The sequence below is a fragment of the Elgaria multicarinata genome, chromosome 5 (assembly GCF_023053635.1).
Source record: "Elgaria multicarinata webbii isolate HBS135686 ecotype San Diego chromosome 5, rElgMul1.1.pri, whole genome shotgun sequence".
Lineage (NCBI taxonomy): Eukaryota > Metazoa > Chordata > Lepidosauria > Squamata > Anguidae > Elgaria > Elgaria multicarinata.
Genome location: NC_086175.1, coordinates 65,625,877 through 65,645,500, shown reverse-complemented (window position 1 = coordinate 65,645,500; position 19,624 = coordinate 65,625,877). Strand labels below are relative to the sequence as shown.

General features: G+C 41.4%; 1 protein-coding gene across 1 annotated transcript; it reads left to right on the top strand.

Moving 5' to 3' along the window:
- Positions 1-621: 621 nt before the first annotated feature.
- Positions 622-10,593, top strand: DYNLT3 (dynein light chain Tctex-type 3). Its single transcript, XM_063127547.1, has 5 exons — positions 622-727; positions 3,632-3,673; positions 5,605-5,728; positions 8,317-8,394; positions 9,293-10,593. Exons 1-5 carry the CDS (start codon positions 698-700, stop codon positions 9,367-9,369), a joined length of 351 nt encoding a protein of 116 aa, XP_062983617.1. The 5' UTR covers positions 622-697; the 3' UTR covers positions 9,370-10,593.
- Positions 10,594-19,624: the final 9,031 nt, after the last annotated feature.

The window sequence follows — 19,624 nt, the reverse complement described above, 5'->3', positions numbered from 1 at the left end:
CACAAGAAGCCCTTATTATGTCAAGTGATTTCCATCTTGACAGTTTACAGGGCTAGGCCAACCCAATCTCATGTGTGTGTGTTTGTGTGTGTGTTTGTGTGTGGTAAGTTTGTAAATAAATTTGCCAGAGTTTTTCTTCATAACCTTTGTTTTTCTCCATATGAAAATATATACGGACATTATACATTCATCGTGATTACTCAGCTTAATCAAGTGACTGTGACACCCCTTCTAAAAAGTGGGGTGGCTCAGGTCCGGCTGAAAGTTATGCTCTGAAAGCCACACCATCTACCCAAAGAAACTTACGGTTGCCATCCTTATCTGAAAATAAGCACGCTTATCTGAAAATAAGCCTCACTGAAATCAATGGCACTTCCTTCTGAGCAAACATAAGAGTGTGCCGGGTAAGCGGTGAAAGTCACTCTGTACATGCTCCGAGGAGATTTTCTTTATTGTGACTTAAAATGCTCCAGGGCTTAGCCTTGGTCCTGAAGAAGGAATTCTTTTGAGGCTGAGCTGCGGCACCAAAGCTAAGAGGAGCCTTTCAGCCAGCAGAGGGAGCTTCGGAAGGAGGCGCCATCCCGCCCCCGAGCCGAGTGAAGGTGGAGCTGCTGAGCTAAGCTTCATACAAGGGCGAGGGCCGCCGGCGCCGGGAATAGGGAAGCTGCTGCAGCTGCTGCTAGCTACTACTGGGGCCATGGAGGAGTTTCACCCTCATAACGACGAGGTAGTACGAGCTTTCCCCGGTCAGGGAGCGAGCAGGCGAGCAGCGCTGCCCAGGAATCCCCTGCGTGTTCCCTTCCACCCGTCGGGAAGGAAGGAAGAAGCCTCCTTGCAGCTTTTCCTCGGGCTCAGCCCAGGCCGAGCGGGTGGATTTCATGCTTCCGCGCGCTTTTGCTGAATGGATGATTAATAAGGCCCGGAATCCCCCCCGCCGGCAGCGGAGTCTCTTCTTCCCATCCGCCCGCTGTCAGTGTCTGAGCGGAGGCCGCGGCCGCCACCAGCCGTGTTCGTAAAGCAGCCTCCCACGCAAACACCGGGTGCCGTCAAGATGTGTTGGACTACATTTCCCAGCACCCTCCAGCCAGCCACGGCCTTGCGACATGGCTAGAGGATGCTGGGAGTTGTAGTCCAATGCTCTCGACAGCACCCGGTGCTGGGAGGCTGTCGCAAGGCCTCTGAGGCGCATGTGCGCTGACTCACGTTCAGACAACCACCCCTCTAAAAGTCAGGGAAAACAGGGCACCCCTAATACAACAATACGAGGCTGTGGCTTTCAGCCCGACTTTCCCAGCACAAGCTCTGGTCAACTCACGGGTTTATTTGGGGTGTCCACCATCACCGGTGCTGCTCAAATCGTGAGGTTTGATCCGTCCAGACTAAGGGAGTGGGGAACGAAGAGAATATATGTAGTACAAATAAATAAATGCCAGTGTTTGAGGCCCACTGTATACATGCGATATTATCAAGTGACAATGCTGTTGATGGAGAAGCAGCAGTAACACTAGACGTTGCAGGTGTGAGAAATAACATGTTTTAATGCTCCCCTGCCAAGACATTGCAGGTAGAAAGTGATGGTGTCACAGAGAAGGCTTCAGCCTAAGTCCCACCCACCCCGCATGCTGGTGTGGGGCCGGGGCCAGGGCCAGTGCTACCATTAGGCCAACTAGGCAGCCGCCTAGGGTGCAGACCTCAGAGGGGCACAGTACTATACAAATTAGTCACAGTTTTATACAAATTAGCTGTTTTAAGAAAAAGCACAATAAAAGGAAAATATAATAGTTCAGAAACTCTTCTTGAACAGCTGAATCAATGTTGGCAATTTTTTGGGTGGGTGGGGGGTGCAAGTAGCTCGCCTTGCCTAGGACGCAAAATAGTCTGGCCCTGGCCCTGTGTGGGGCTAATCAGATAAGGCTTTAAATTTGTTTCTGGCAACTTTTTTGTTTTTCATCTTTATTCCAGAGAAGGCACAAGAGCTCTAACTTGGATGTTAACCACCCCCATATGCTGGTAGGACCCAGATTGGGCCCCCTGCGCCTAGACTAGAGTAAAAATGGGGAAAAGTCATAGCTGCTAGACAGGTTTAAAGCCATGTCTGCTTTGGCCCTTTCTCTTATACACCTGCAGTCCAGGAGCAAAAACTAATTGATTCTATGTAACGTGGACTTAGCTTCTATTTTTTAAATGCTGTAGTTCACACTCTTGTGGAAGCAATTCCGCAGTTTCTCATAGGGGACTCCCAGATTTCTTCCTTAGTTCTGCTTATTCACATGGCTTTTAGTCACATTTCCGGTGACCTCGTGATAGATCTACTACAATCGCAGAATATTGGCCAATTCTTGTCATACCACCAAATCCTCAAATAAAGACCACTCCCTAGGGTAATATGGTTTGGTAGATCGGATATAGGCCATGGATTCTGAAATGTGATTTTCAGGATGCAATCAGAAATAGTGGATTTAAAAAAAAAAAATTAAAAAAATGTAGCGAAATTATGCATTTGGGAGATTTAAAAAGTAATTTGTTTTTCTGTTAAATATAACAACTGTGATTTTATGCAGCTGCAATATGCATCAAATTAATGAGCTGGTGACATCAGCAAAATTGATGGAAATTATAGGCGTATTAAAACAGAGGTTTTATTCTGCAATTTACCTCCTCTTCCTGTTCTGGATTCTTTTTCAGGATTTAAATGGGGTCTTTATATGGCCGGTTTTTCTTTTTATTCATAATGCTATATGCCATTTTCACAGGTGGGTGGAGCCTGGCAGAATGTTATTGGTTGTCCACCCGTCTGGCATAGCCCCTCCCCTCTCTCGGCATGAAATGTAATAAGTCTTCTCTCCTATAAAAAGGGCTAAAAAAATTCCCAGCAGCATGTGCAGAATAGAGCAACCCCCTTCCCATTGTTTAGCGCTGATTCCTCACAAGTTCAGAAGTATGCGTCTTTGGAAGACTGTCTCCCCGCACACGTGCAAGTCAGTGTTGTCCCCGTAAAAGCAATCAGTAACTTTTCTCGTTTGAGTGTACACTGGGAGAAGGGATTAAACATGTTGCACATGTTCACATCTGTTGCAACCACCATCCCCCTCCCTGTTGCCCATCTGCTTAGGCATTCCTGAAATACGGAGCTGAGGAGGAGCAGGAGGAGACACTCCCAACTCATCCTTGTCAGATGTCAGTACTGACGTCGCCCAACACCCGGGCACTCCAGCAGGCATTAGCGCGATGGGAGGATTACATGGGGAAACGACGGCAGTTTCTTCGAATGACGACCAAAAAGTACTGCATTTTCCTTGTAGCAAAATAACACTTGAAAAGAGGGGGAAGAGGTACAGCATTGTGTAAAACACACAGGAAAAATAGTGAGCAAACCATGATGATCATACAAAAAATCACCCATCTGAAGGACTCCTATTAATACATTGACATTGCATTTGGGAGATTTCTGCTTTTTGTGAGGCAGGTTATTTATCCCAATTCATTATTTTTCTTCCCAAACCTGTGTGATATTCTGTAATGTTCTTGCTTATAGTTTGTATTTAAATTTTATTTTGTAAACTGCCCTAGAATTCAGTTCTATGAAGGGAGGTATCAGAAGTGTTTAAAAATATGCTATTTTTTATTATAGATGACATTCAACACTGAAGAAGCCCACAATATTATTAAAGATGTAAGTTATACATTTTAGTATATTTATGGTTTTGTTGCCAAAATGCATTTTGAGGTGAGTGTTGTTTCCATACTAAAAGTAGGAATGATAAGTGTATCTCTGAAAGATTTACACTGCAGTTCTAGTCAATCAATATGTTTATTGCTCAATCCACAGATCATTGCAACACATACAAACTTGACATTTTGCTATACTATACATGATAAAAATTACATATGGCTAAAAATTACATATGGTTAAAAATTATAGCTATCAAAAATGTAACATGCATTGCTAAAAGGATAGTAAGATAGGAGCACAGCGGACGTACAGAAACCTTTAATTGCTTCTCAATGACATTTCATTTATGTCTCTGAATCTTTATAACAACACACTCCAATTGTATCTAAAAACTTTGCTCTACATCTATTAGCTTTCACCACTGCAGTTCTATACACATTGACCTGCAAGTCTCATTGAATTCACTGGGGCTTACTTCTGTATCTAGAGTTATAGGATTGCATTGTTAGGTTGCAGCCTATGCACACTTACCTGGGAGTCAGTCTCATTCAATTCAATAGACATGCATTCAGTATGCACTAAACACTAACCTATTTGTACTGAATATTGGATTATGCTTTCATGAGCCAAATTCTACTCATGGGATATTCCTGTTGAGAGACGGTGGGCTGTTATTGATTCCCCTTTCACCCTAGCCCCCACCCCATGCCCTCCATAAATCTTCTACTGAGGGTGGCTACCCTCTAGATCCACATGGGATGTGGTGCTGGGAGCTACAGGGAGAAGGGTGAATCTGTGAAAATTGTCTTCTCCCAGTTAACCAGTAGGAGGCTCTGCTGGATCAGTGTCCCTTCCTTGAATAGAAGGAAATCTTTCATTCACAGAAAGGCGACTTAAAATGCAAGGCAAATGTCTTAATACTACTGCAGTGCTAAATAGCAATAAATGTTCCATTGAATTCTGCTCAGTTCATTTTTAATAGAAGCTGAGGTTGTAATCCTGCAAAGTTCAGCTTGAATAAGATTTGTTTCTGCAGTGGTAGTGATGTGCCTCTGCTTTTGTTTTTGAATAGGGCTGCAGCTATGTTACATTAGCATTATCCCTGGCATAGTAGCTACCCAGCATGCTATTATTATTATTTATTTATTTATTTATATATATAGCACCATCAATGTACAGGGTGCTGTACAGAGTAAAACAGTAAAATAGCAAAACCCTGCTGCATAGGCTTACATTCTAATAAAATCATAATAAAACAATAAGAAGGGGAAGAGAATGCACCAAACAGGCACAGGGTAGAGTAAAACTAACAGTAAAAAGTCAGATCAAAATCAAGTTTTAAAAGCTTTAGGAAAAAAAGTTTTTAGCTGAGCTTTAAAAGCTGCGATTGAACTTATAGTTCTCAAATGTTCTGGAAGAGCGTTCCAGGCGTAAGGGGCAGCGGAAGAAAATGGACGAAGCCGAGCAAGGGAAGTAGAGACCCTTGGGCAGGCGTGAAACATGGCATTAGAGGAGCGAAGAGCACGAGCGGGGCAATAGTGTGAGATGAGAGGGGAAAGATAGGAAGGAGCTAGACTATGAAATGCTAAGAATTGTAGCATTAACAACAGCATATCCAATACAGCGGAACATGTTAGTCATGTTGGGACACAAACTCAGATTATTACCTGATTTTGTTTTGTGTTTGTTTCTATTAAAGTTTGCTTCTTAACTTTTACCACTGAGAGGGGAGTAGTATGGGTATCTCACAGTAACTGATTTATGTTTCCCAATGTAGGAGCTCCAAGTTAGGAAGAGAGACAAATGAGAACCTTGAGTTGCATTGCAAACTGTTCGGAGACTGAATTAAATGTGTTTGTATCTATACTTCTGTCAGTATTTAATATATTTATTCAGATTTTTTTAAAAAAAACCATTTTGTTCATTTTCAGTGCATTGAAGGTGTTCTGAGCAAGGCAGATTATAGTCATGAACATGTCAATCAGTGGACTGCAGCTATAGTAGAACAATCTTTAACACATCTGGTAAAACTGGGGAAGACCTACAAGTACATTGGTAAGAGTCAATGTGTATAAACAGTTTTATTACTATATTTGGTTAAATCAAAATATAAGTAATGGATGGGAGAAATTAATTCTGGGTCTACATTTATGTGATAGAATGAAGTACCATAGAGATGATAAACAAAGTTCCATGCACTTCCCCTCTTGCACTAGAGCAAGGGTTGGCATCTGCCTCATGTCTTGGACCGGTCATGCTGGCTGGGGCTGATGGGTGTTGGAGTCCAAAACATTTGGAGGGTGCCCTATTGCCTATCCCTGCACTACAGCACTGTTATTATTATTATTATTTATTTATATAGCACCATCGATGTACATGGTGCTGCACAGACCACACAGTAAATAGCAAGACCCTGCCGCATAGGCTTACAATCTAATAACTGCTCTGATTAATTATGGATTTTTACTATAATAAAATGGGACACAGTGGAAAAAATACTGCACTCAAATCTTGAGGCTGGAGCTCAATTTTCAGCTTTCGGAAACTGCGATCTGTAAAAAATAATGGCCCATGGTTAAGCTGCTAACCTTTTTGCAGCAAATATTTCTTGAGTGTGTTTAAACTGTGGTTATGTAGCCACGTTGGTTAGGAATGGTTCACACAGCACACGAAGCCATAATGTTTAGCTCAAAATGCTTAATCACCTTGGGTTAGCATGTCGTCTGAACAGGGTCAATAAAAAGAACTACAGATACGTTCAGGTGGTATCAAGGAGACTTGCTTTTAAGAGATGGATTTAGGATTAGGATGTAAAATTCATTTAAATTGTAAAGAAGCAACTATGTACTTCATCAGACAGACTCAAAGATATCAGACTGGGAACAGGAGAAAGGGTACACCTAGGTTGTAAAGAACCTCACTAAACTTGTATGGCTGATATTTCGCCATTGTAGAGAAGAATACTTTCCAGCCAGCATGGGTGCCAGATTCTCCAGTGACAAGAAGTTCAGGTCAGTGGTAGGCCGATGGAAAGCTAAACTTTATTGACTATCCCTTTACAGTGCAGGCCTATAAATGTCTACTCAGAAGTAAGTCTCACTGAGTTCGATAAGACTGACTCACAGGTAGAAAGTATAGCATTGCAGCTTATAAATGTGTCTACTTTAAGTATAGCAACTCTCACAGTGTAACTCCATCCTATCTCTTGCTTGACTGCTGTGCCTTCCAGGTGCAATACAGTTGTAATTGTTTTGAAAGGACTTGAACACTACCAGGAAGATCTCTTTACTCAGAAGCTATTTTTCACCTGTACCAGAAAATGCTACTTATCATCCACATCAGAAGGTTAACCAGACAGTCCATTTTGAACAGATTCTGCATAGGCCTAGATGCTAAAGGAAACATTCCATCTTTTTTAAGAAGGACAATGCAATACAAATTTTATTTGTGTAGCAAAAGCCATTACAAAGAAACAAGACACATAGAAACAAAAGTAAAATACACATCAGTTTAAAACAATGGTTCCCAAAGTGGGCGGTACTGCCCCCTTGGGGGCGTTGGGATTGCATAGGGGGGCGTTAAGAGGCAAGGGAGCGGCAGGGGGGCGCTAAGAGGCAAAGGGGGTGCTCAAGGTGGTCTTTTCTGAGAAGCGCCTCTCCAGAAGGTCTTAAAACTCAGGGACATGTTTATGGGAGAAGGTAGTTTGGTCCCAAGCCACATGTATTAATACCATTTAAGAAGAGTCCTTTTAACGGTGAATTGAAATGTTTCAAAAGCACCAAAACACTAATGAAGAGACCCTGCTTGGTGTGCCCTGCCACACTGGCTGCAAAACAGGCGTTCGCTCTCTTTTCCCTCCCTTGGCAAGCCTGTGGCAGGTGCCTCCCATTTAAAGGCGCCGTGCGCAGTGTGGCCCCTTTTTCATTCTCAGCTCCTCAGCTCAGCTCCTGCACCCGGCTGCCACCGCCACTGCTCAGCCCGGGCGCCCAGACCAGCAGGATCCAAAGGAGTGCAGCCCCTTAAGTAGGAAGCACCCGCCCCAGGCTTGCCGAGGGAGGGAGGGAAAAGATGTAATTGGATTTTGAATAAATATTCAATAAATTGTTACTGTTTTGAATTTTATTATTATTATCTTCCTTAGTGGGTCGTTGAAAACTGCTATTCTGAATAATGATTTTTATAGGGTAGGGTAGGGGGCACTGGGCATGAGTTTGTGGAACAAAGTGGGCGGTGACCTGAAAAAGTTTGGGAACCACTGGTTTAAAATAATGTTAAAACCCAACTGTAATGGCTTACTCATCAATACAGATCAGCTTATTGCATCAGTACAGATCAGCTTATTTTAAGAAGGAGGAATGCATTTCATTGATCGTATATTCTTGGACAAAGGAGAATTTAAGGAAGAAAACTTACACTTTGCAGCTTAAATATTATAGCACAATTGAACAGAATTAGATATTGGAGAAAAGGCGGGAGTTCTTTACACATACTCTGCCACAGCATGACTATGGCTTGTCTCTCTCCCCAACTATCACTCACTGCTTTCATTTCTATGACACTTTCATTAAGAAAATCTACAGGCTTGAATAATGTATCTGCTTCTTGCTTTATTAATGAGCATTGTATTTTGTTCCATCCTTCAGTAACCTGTGCAGTGATGCAGAAGTGTGGAGCTGGTCTTCATACAGCAAGTTCATGTTTTTGGGATACTACGACTGATGGTAAGTGCAAAACCACAGAATCGAGATAAATTGTATCAAGAAAATAGCAACACCTTTTCACTTATTATTGTGAAACATTATGTAGCAGTTGAAAGGCTATTTGACTTGGCAACCTCAATAGAACCACCAGGGTATAATGAGTATTGCCTGAAATTAGGATAATTCCGGCCAAACTACACATTACATGTAAGTTTTCTCTGACTTCTGTTTTTAGTAGTAAGCAGGAGTTGAGAAAGTCATGTACATGCATTGGTTGTATTTATTAATTGTATTTAATTTGGGCATTGTTACGATAAAAACTAACTCAAGGCAGCTTACAAATTAAACTGGTAAATCACAGGAAAATGTAAAGGCAAACATAAAAATAAAACGAACAGTTCTGATGTGCTGAGCTGCCCCTTGTGACTTGGTGATGACAGTCACCAATGCAAGTGGGGAGAAACGCTCTGTGATGCTTGAGTTGGTCACCTAGGGACTTTTCTGGTGCAAGAAGTAGTTGGAGAGGATAGCAGAGTTGCCTGTGGCTTTAAGAATGAAGCCCGTTCCACTTATAATTAGCATAAGAAGTACTACAGGGGAGGCTCTGAGTAGGGAAACCTTTAAATAAGTTTGGATAACTTGGACTAGGTCACATGGTCACTAACAGATGTAGTATCTAAGTTCAGTTTATGAACAGAATTCAGCCTCTGGTGTGCTTTTAAGCCTGATCCTAAAGATATTTACTCAATAGTAACTCCTAAAGAGTTCGAAGGCATTTACTTCCTAGTAAGAAGGCTGCCCCCAAATCAATGTGTGCCAGTTTCTAACAGGGGTTGTATTCTGTGAGACATTTTTGCAAATGAGTTCTGGTCATTAGACTGGAGAGCCTGACCACTTTTTCTCCTTAAATCCATTGTAGGTACTTGCACAGTCAGATGGGAAAACCGAACCATGAACTGCGTCGTCAATGTCTTTGCTGTAGCCATTATCTTGTAGCAAACTGGACAACCCACACTAAATTATGCCAAAGCCTTTAAGATCAGAAACTATCAAATACTCAGAGCACGTTGGGAGAATTCTTAGATAATGATTTATGCACTATAGAAAGAGGCAGAATATGTGCTTTTAAAAGGTTTGTGCACAACCTATATATTATAGTAATATTAAGTTTAGCCGGTTGGCGGCTTGCTAAAGCTAAAAGGACGAAGTTTTAAGTGTTCTAGGACAGCAAGTCTTTTTCCGCACCTCTCGTGCCTGGAAGAAGTGATTTAACAGTTAAATGAAAATAAGAAGATGCATGCTTGCACCAAATTACCACTGGCACTTCATACACAGGGAATGAAAAGAAACGTAATAAGTACGGGGAAGAGAATATTATATATAATATATAAGAAACTGGCAGTACACCTTGTGTTGAGTAAGAATAGTTAAATGTTTTTAAAATCGTGGTTTTAAAGTTGTGTTCTTGGGGACCCTAGGATTCCTTGAAAGTTTATTAGTGGTTCCTCATTATAATGGCGGATATGTTTCCGCTTGCCCCCTGAAATCTGGAGTTGCAAGGGAGTGTTTTGTGTTCCAAGGCACATGCTTGGTTGATGCAGGTTGATAGTGAGGTTCACCTGGCACCCTGGGTAGTGCCTCACGTGAACTGAAGGAACACTCTAGAACACAATTCCATGACAGCTGCCCAAGGCTCCTCAGTAGAAAAAACGATGTGAGAAGTTCCCTGAAAGCAGTAAGTTTGAAAACCACAGCTTTATTTAATAGTTCTTGCGATATATAATATATTTAACAATGCTTACAATATATATTAAGCAGGGTGAAAGAGCAGGAAAAAAACTGAACAAGTTCAAAAACATTTTTTCTATTTTATTGGCTCAAAATATCTTGAGGCCAAAGTTTGAAAACTACTGCTTTATTTAGTAGTGCTTGCGATAAGTAGTATATTCAATAGTGCTTGTGATATGTAATATATCAAGCAGGGTAAAAGAGCAGAAAAAGTTTTGAAACTCAATTTCTTGTATTTGGGGCACAACATATCTAGAGGCCAAAGTATTTTACTCATAGAGGGCATGAATGTTCTGCAAATGAATGTAGTTGTCATGCTGGAGTCTACTGCCAGCAGTGCTTAATTTTGTACAATGGCATAGTTTTTCAGGTGTATTCACCAAATTAGGGAAATCTGCAATGTTTGATTTAGGCCTTAGCTACACCTAAGGTTTATCCCGGGATCATCCCTGCCTGCTCCCGGGATATCCTGTGTGTCATTTACATGAACAGGGGTGACCCCGGGACGATCCTGGGATAAACCTTAGGTTTATCTAAGACCTCCTTAGCTGGAAGCTCAGTCCTAAAATATGGTACACCAAAAATATGTGGTAAAGATGAGAGGTACCTCCTGTTCTGTCAGCATAAAATCACAAAGAATGTTATGGTGCCTTTACAGGCAGATGTATATGCACATTTATATACATAGGATTGGGATGTAAAAGTTTAGAAACACTCTTATGATATCAGGTTGTTACATATTTTCAAGGCAGGTGTTTCTAATTAAGGGCCAGCTATTGACCCTTCAAATTCTTGAGTAGGGTTGTGCCTTAGTCATTCAAATCTATATAAAAGTCATCCTTAGTATGTATGACTTGGAAATACATACATTGGGTAGAGTGGGGGTGAGATGGAATTGTTTATGCTCATAGGAAGCTGCCTTATACCTAGTCAGACCATTGGTGCATCTAGCTCTTGGTGTATCTAGTATTGTCTTCGCTGACTGGCAGTGGTTTTCCAGGCAGGAGTTTTTTCCAGCCCTACCTGTTGATGCCAGAGATTGAATGTGGGACCTTCTGCATGCAAAACATCTGCTCTACCATTGAGATAAGCCCCCTCCTTAATATCTCAAGGTGCACTTAGAGTATAACTGTGTTGTATTTTCAGAATAGTGTACTGTGCTACAATATGAACACTTACTTAGGAGTAAGTCTTACTGAAATTAGTGGGACTTGACTCCAAGAAACATGAATAGGATTAAACTATCAATCCTTGTTTACACCTGAATTGTGGTTTTTTGTTTTTTGTTTTTTACATTAGCTATTGGTTATAATAAGTCTACTATCTTATGTTTACTCAAGAGTAAATTCCATTGAACACAGTGGAACTTCTGAGAAAAAAACATGCATAGAATCAGCAGTATGTATTATGTTTCCAAGGTCTACAAAAATTAGAAGACATCAGTTAACTGGTTAATTCTGTTAATTTTAAATATAAACACCTCTGCATTATATTTGGGTTTCAGGGTACTGAGTTTTTCAACAGTTAATGCAAAAATTGTGTCATTTCAAGTAGTTTACTGGAACTTGAAACATGCTGTTTCATTTGAAGCTTTTGTAATCACTAACGACACAATCTTATGCATGTTTAGACAATAAAAAGTCCTACAACTCCCAGCATCCCTCAGCCAGAGATGCTGGGAGTTTTAGGACTTTTCATTATCTAAGAAACTTCTATAATCTGTTTTAAGTTGCAGTGTATGATTTTGACCATTGGAATGGATTTGCTTGAATTACTGTGACACAATATTTAAAGCGCCAAAGATTTAGTTGTGCATATTTAACCAAATAGCAAATATATATCAAATTATAATAATATAAACAAAGATATTTCTGTACTGCTGAAGTGAATACAGATATCTGCAGCTAAAATTGTTCCATGTGAAGTTTGATCACAGCTCTGGATTCAGAATTTGCTCTTTTCTAGGCATAAATTATTCATCTTTTTCCTGAAGCAGCAAAAGACAATCTTAAGGGCAGAGTGTTTTATGGGACAGGGAAACACAATAGAATAATAATTGCATGGTTTAGAGAGACTCAGACAAATGCAATTTTCAGAAACTCTGTGACCAGAAAATATAGGGAAAGTTACAATCTCTCTCTCTGTGTGTGTAAACGTTTGTTGCTGTAAACAAGACTAGATGTTATTATTAGCCATTGTATTTCAAGATAGGTTATGCTGAGAAAACATTACTTTATACAAAGGCTCAAAAATAAAGCACTATGGCAATATTGCATTAGAGATTATGCTGGTATTTGTTTTAAAATAGCTACATTTTGTTTTTAATTAAAAAATTGGATTCTAGTGCCTCATTACTGCAATATTTGCATCCTAGTTTCCAGTGGGAATAGGATGGAAATAATTTTGTCCTTCCTTCTAACAAATGAACATGACATTTTCCTGCCAACCAGCAGGTGGCATCAACTCTTAAATTTGTCCGTGTTATTATTGAGACCCTAGCAAGCAAAAGGGCCCTCCTAGATCCTGGGCAGGCTGTTTTAACAACAACAACAAAGGACACATAGACCTGTTGCCATTTATTTCCACGTGCTTTGAAGCATTTTGTAAATCTAGATGATATAGGCTAATGTTACATGGTTATTTGCATACAGAAGAATCAAGGGCCCCATACTCACTGTAAAATATAATAATAATAATAATAATAATAATAATAATAATAATAATAATAATAATAAATTTATTACATTTTTATCCTACCTTTCCTCCAAGGAGCATACATGATCCTTCCCACATTGTTTTATCCTTGCAATAATCCTGTGAGATAGATTATGTTAAGAAGAACTGGCCCAAATTCCCCGGGGAGCATCATGGTTGAATGGGGACTTGAACTGAGGTCTCCCCAGTTCTTTTCCATCTATTAACCACTACACTGTGTTGACAGCTGACTGTTATCCAGTCCAAGAAGTTGTATTGGAGATTTTAAGGGGCCTCTTGATTATAAGGTAGAATACCTCCCCTATCATTAGGCAGGCAGGCTGGCCCTACCATTAGTCAGGTGAAACATTCACCTCAGGTGGCAAATGCTGGGAGGTGACAGCAAGATGTTAGATGAGAGAGCTGTGTGCCTTGTGGCTGCCCTATGCTCCCTAAGGTAGCCTGTTGCCTTCAGGTTCAGTGGAGGATGCTGTTCAATCACCAGCGTTGAAGAAACAGTCTAGTCAGCTTTTGAACATGAAACGGGAGAGGGTACCATCTTGTTCTTCGCCTCAGGCAGCAAAATATCTTGGACTGGCCCTGCCTCCCCACCCCTAGTAATCCAGACTGTATTTCAGAGATTAATCCCAACATTCTCCAGAGCAAGAAGAGGAGTGCTGGAAACAATCCCTATTGCTCCAAGGAAATACAGGCAATGGAAGATTACCAGCACATTCCATTGGATCTAAAACATGGGGCAACACCCAATGCTGGCAACGTCCCAGTGCTAAACATGCTGTGACAGTGGAAACAACTGCTAGTGTATTGAGAAAGTGGCTCTTGCTAGCGCAACCCAGGAAACTATTCAAAACTGCCGCTTTTGGAACAGGAGTTCTCTTGTATGAGCTTTGCTGATCTGCCCCATTCCAGACGTAGTAGTTTTGACTCATTTCCTGGGTTGTGCTAGCAAGCACTCACCTTCTGTTGTGCTAGAAGTTGTTCCCACTACGTCAGCAGCAGCATTTGATACTGCCCATGGACTCTGCCCCCTTTATCCAGGAGTAAGTCTGGGCTTAAATGAATGGGACTATCATCACCATGTCTAGTTTTTATTTTATTCATATTCATGTAATTTTTTTATGTTGCCCTTGGGTAAAACCTCTAGGATGGTTTACAACAGAGTAACAATTGTGGGGTTTGTTTACTTTAATTTGAATTTGTAAACCGCTCTGGATAAATATTTTGAAAAGCAGTCTATTAGTGCCTTAAATAGATAGATTCCTGGCACTGCTTAAATCAATGAATAATGTTTCATGTTGTTGCAAAAACACCAGGTTTGATGTCAGGTGAGCTTCTTTGTGTGCGTGCACGGGGTGGGTGGGTGGGTGTGCATTCCACAAAAGGGATGCAATTACCTCTTTCCAGTCATCACCCATGAAACTTCAAAGAAGACTCCCAGAATTATCACAAGGCTGGGGGAGGATCATGTCGCTTCTTAAGTGATTTAGGATTTTATATATTTTCTATGGTCTTTAAGAGACTTTCACTATTCAGGACTGGTTGCTGCGATAATTAAAATGCTATTGCAAAAGGGGAAAAGATCAAAAAGTCCATTGAGCACATCCAAAAAGTAGGTTCGCTAGTTCCCAGCAGACATCTGCCCAGCTAAACCTTTGCACTTATCCAATAAAGATGTCTTTGCAGTTTACTGCCCACACTTGGTCCTCAAATTATTTCTGCAGTGCAGTCCGGTGGGAAATCAATATGGGGTCATCCAATTAAACCGATTGACAGTATTATCTCTTTTCAGGGCTCCATCACACATAATTTCCCCCGCTGCTTTGTCTCTGTGGTTGTTGTTTTTTTAACCTCCAATGCTCTTTCACTTGTTTGCTCTTCCACTTCACTCCATCCCGCCCCTTCTCTTTCTCCCTCCAGTTCATTGGTTGCTCCTTCCCCCCATTTAACAAGACAGATGAGTACTTCAACCAGACCACCTTTCTGCCCAGCAAAATTGGAACGACCCTTTAGTCTTGCTCTTTGGGGGCATCGAGGGAGTACAATCCTGTTTCTGCAGAGATTTTGGCATTGCACAATTTAAAAAAATGCTTTCCAGCCTGGGATGCAATGTTTAGGTTTTATATTGACGCTTGGAGCTGACTGCTGGGAGAGATCACTTTTCCCTGACAGGACCAGATGCAAATCCATTCAAGCCAACAACAAGGCTCCCGTCACAGCACATGCCCCCAACAAAGGAAAATGCGCTTAGGGAAAATAATCCAGACTTTAGGTGTTCTAGGAAAAGACGGACAAGGCTGGGGAAGAGGTGGGGTGTCAGCAGGACAGGCACAGGGTCATGTGAGTATCGTGCTGCAAATCCGCACACCAGGTATGGTGAGACTGCAGTAAATTGCTGGTGTGATGGAGCTCATACTGTGTACATGGCACTGTGTACATGACAGGTTCACAAGTCCCTACCTGCAAAGGGCTTACAGTCTAAAAAATAGACACTGTTGAAAGAACAGAGGAAGGAAATAGAAATGGAGGCAAGGGTAAACAGGAGAAGAATATTCAGTGAATTAGTAGATTGAAGACAGATGCAAGAAAGGTTTTCTTCTCACAAAGCAAAATTAATAGGTAGAATTTACTGTCCAACATGTGTTGATGTTCACTAGCTTAGATGGCTTTAAAATGGGATTATTAGACAGATTCACGTAGGAGAGGTCTATAAATGACAATTAGGGTCGAATCCTACACATATTCAGACAGAAAAAGTCCTATAATTCCCAGTATGCCAAGCCAGCATGGGGCATGCCAGGAATTGTAAGAATTTTTTTCTGTCTGAACATGCACAGGATTGTCCCCTTAGTATCTAAAAACTCAAATGTTGCTGAGTACAAATCGCTGGGCAGTGAGAGCAGCGACAGGGTGATTCCCTCCAGGCCCCGCTATATGAGGCATCTCTTTGGGCTACTGCAAGAAGCAGAATGATGGCCTAAACAGACCTTTGGTCCTATCCAGCAAGGCCCTTCTGCCTCATGGGTGCTCTGTGTGTAGCAGGGATTGGGTGCAACCCTTCTAGTTGCTGATTTATTTCCTCTTTCCACTTGCAGGAATTAGTAATGAAACCAGAAGCGTGATGCAAGGCCTCCTGTTGGGGGCGATCATTTCCAAACTGCAATTGCATAAAGCAACCACTTCCCCAAAGAAGCAGCAGCAGGTGTTTCCTTGCTTTGCTGCAGGGCTCACACTTCTGCGATCGTGTTGCTGTTTCTCTCCCCTCCCCGTTCCCTTCTTCACCAAGCCCTGGGAAAAATGAGTTGTTTTTTTCACCTTAAAAGTTTTCATTTCCCTCCTATATCACTGGGTGTGCTTACACTCCCCATGAAGAGGCAGCAATAACTTGGCTCCTACATTAAAACAATTCATGGAGGAATTGTTTGCATCGCAGGAGTACCTAATATGCCATATGGTAGCCATGTGACCTCTTTTACGGAGGACACTCCTCTGTTTTAATGGCTGCCTTATCCCAATTCCAGTTTAAAGGTAAAGAACTGTATTTATTTATTTATTTATTTATTTAAATAAATAAATAGGATCTCAGGGCGGCATACATATAAAACAATAAATATACAGAGCTAAAAACACATTAAACCATGGATCAAGTTAAACCCTGTATATAATTTTAAATCCATAAAAACAAAACAGTTAAAACAATGTGCAACTTGGTGAATTTAACCATTAAAGGCTTTGTTAAAAAGCCATGTTTTCACTTGGTGCTGGAATATAATCAGTGTTGGTGCCAGTCAGGCCTCCAAGAGGAGGGCATTCCACAGTCGGGGTGCCACAACAGAGAAAGCCCTGTAAGACCTGATAGCCATCTACAGGCAGGTGTACAGGTCACCTGGTCATTATCTTCCACACCAGTGGAGGCTGGTGGCTCCAACTTTGGTATGGCTGAGAAGCCACCCTTGTAGTCAGAGCCAGCCAGAACTCAAGGAGCTGTCCAGGATACTGAACCCTATCCTATAACACGTTTAGCACCATGGATGGCTCCTTTCGAGGTCTGGCTGGTTCTGACTAAAGCCCAGGATGGATTCACAGCCCTATCAAACTTGGAGCCACCAGCCTTCACTGTTCCACACTGTGGTTAGATGTACTGTATTTCTATTTAAATTATGATTTCTAAACTTGCTTCTACATGTGATTTATATTTAAAAAATCACCACATGCATAAACAAGCATATGCACATGTTGTGCAAATTTGCATCTATATATAATTTAGATTACATAAATTAGCACATGTAAATTGGTGCCTTCTATTTTGGTGATTCTTAAATGGCCACCCAAGGTAATGCAAACCCTTTCCTCTGCTCTGCCTGTGCCATACCTCTGAGTGGTATGTCCCGCAGGTGAGTTGGTTCCAATAACTGAAATTAGCTTGGGTGAGAGTAAAACATTGGAGGAGAGAAGGCTAAAGGGAGGTAAGCAGAGGGCCTGGAGCAGGTTTAGCTCCCCTCTCCCACGCACCAAAAAGTCTGAAAATCAAGCCCCCACCCACCCCACTCCTGTGTCATATGAGATACATGAGCCTATGTACACCAGTTGCAGGGGAATATGGGTGGAAGACTGTTGTTGCACACATGCCAGGCATGTGGGTCCATGGTTGGCCACTCTGTGAATAGAGTGCTGGACTAGATGGACCCTTGCTCTGATCCAGCATAGCTCTCCTCATGTTCTTATGAGAAATGGAACTCTTTCCTTCGGGACTGGCCTAAACTAGCAGCACCATTTCTTGCAACAACTAATTCCATAAGCTAATCATGCACTGCATGAATAAAGAAGTTGCCAGAAACCACGCAATATTTTTGTAGTATTTCTTCCTGCATTTTCCACTTAGCAAGAAAGTGCTGAACTAGAAATGCAGTCACGCAGACGGCTCCTGGGCAGAGGCACTTTTCAACAGGGTCCTGAAATCACGTCTTGTCAACGAATCCAAGCCTGGACCATTGGAACAAACCTTCCATTGATTGTTGCATGATTATTAGATGGTCTCAGTCTTCCTACTGTGCTTAGTGCCATTGTCTTTCATTTTAGAGAGAACAGATGGAATTGGATAGCAGTCTATTTTTATATGTAAAGCAACATTTTAGTACTACGATAATTTCACATTCCTGAACTATAAAGACAAATGCATTTAATTTGCTTGTTTGCAGAAATGACACACTTCAAGGATCTCTTTAACCAGAAGTAAAATGCTTACATATCCAACATCATGTTGGGGAAATAGTCTCCATTTTTCTGCAAGTAGAATATGGATTAATCCAGACAGGAGATATTATGAAGTTTGCTGGGGTGGGGAGGTGCGTCTTCAGTCATTTTAAGGCATAAACCTATGTATTTACTCACAAGACAATCCCATTAAATTCAGTGGAACTAAGGCTGCAATCCTAAACACACTTACTAGGGACACAATGGAACTTATTTCTAGGTAAACATGCATAGGATTTCTCTCAATGTGTATAGAGGACTGCAGCCTCATTTAAAGTTTTGCATTTTTTCTACCCATGCTGCTTGCTGGTGGATGAATGAGCTCTACAATGTTCAGATTTGTTTCTTGTATTTCGAATGGCCCCTACATTTGAGGTGTCTTCTGTAGGGAAGCTTTCCTCACCCTCCGTGATAAGCTTGTGGTCCTGCCTGTTCATTTGTCACATGCCATTTCATAAGGCCTTGTTCATTTGGGAAAGTTGCATGTGTGTGAGAGTATTACATGACTTCTCTACAACAGATGTGTTTCCTGTTATCAGTTTGCCATGATTAAACAAAGAAAGCACATATTTTTCTTTTCTTTTTTACTGTTTATGGAGATATTAACTTAGGCTTTGATTATCTAGGCTGTGAGTCTATGTCCCCACCGAGCTTCTACAGGTGTTACTTCTCCAATGTTGCAGAGAGGAAAGATGTGTGGGTGGGGAGGATCATGATGGAATTCATATGGTACTGCTGCCTCTTGTTAGAAAGGCAGGTAGCAGAGTAAAAATAAAAGGGCAAAGCAGAATGAGTGTTTACCAGCCCCACATACGCACACAATAAAAAAGCCCACATATTTCTTTTAGTGAAGAGAGCACGCAGTTTTGCTCATGAGTATTTAAACAATTTCCCCTCATGGGCAGCTCAGTCTTGGAGCTACTATTTAAATTTCCCACAATGTTCCTGATGTAGAAGTAAACTTGGGTATTGTGGGAAATTTAAATGGTGGGCCTCATTTTAATTTCTGAAAATGTCCTGGAATTATGTAACATCAGGAGCAATGTGGAGAATTGGAATGGGTCTGTTGGACAATGTGCTAAGCCATGGTTAGGCTGCTAACTCTCTTGCAGCAAATAGTGTGTTTAAACCATGGTTATGTAGCTACCATGATTAGGAATGGTTCACTCAACATGCTAAATCATGGTTCACATGACACTAAGCCACAAGATGCTTAACCACCGTGCCTTAGCATGTCATGTGAACAGGGTCAATGTGGCTCCAACACCCAGCCACTTCTGCTTTTTCGGACAGTGCACTGCGACTATCACCATTGCTGCCAAACCCAACAGAGGAGCCCCGTGATGGAGAAAGGGCCCACCAGAGCACATCTTGCTGAGGGCCTCTTTCAGTCTTATAGCTGCCTTGCCTGCTAAGGTTAAGGCCTCCTTAGGGATAAAGTCCATTCGAATGTGACTATTATATAAATAGAAGGATAAACACAGACTCAGAGACAAAA

What these genes read in the sequence shown, in the direction of transcription:
- DYNLT3 (XM_063127547.1), top strand. Translation starts at nt 698, where the DNA reads ATGGAGGAGTTTCACCCTCATAACGACGAG. An exon ending in TTCACCCTCATAACGACGAG is followed by an intron (nt 728 to 3,631) that starts GTAGTACGAGCT and finishes TTTTTATTATAG; the next exon opens with ATGACATTCAACACTGAAGA. An exon ending in TTGGGATACTACGACTGATG is followed by an intron (nt 8,395 to 9,292) that starts GTAAGTGCAAAA and finishes AATCCATTGTAG; the next exon opens with GTACTTGCACAGTCAGATGG.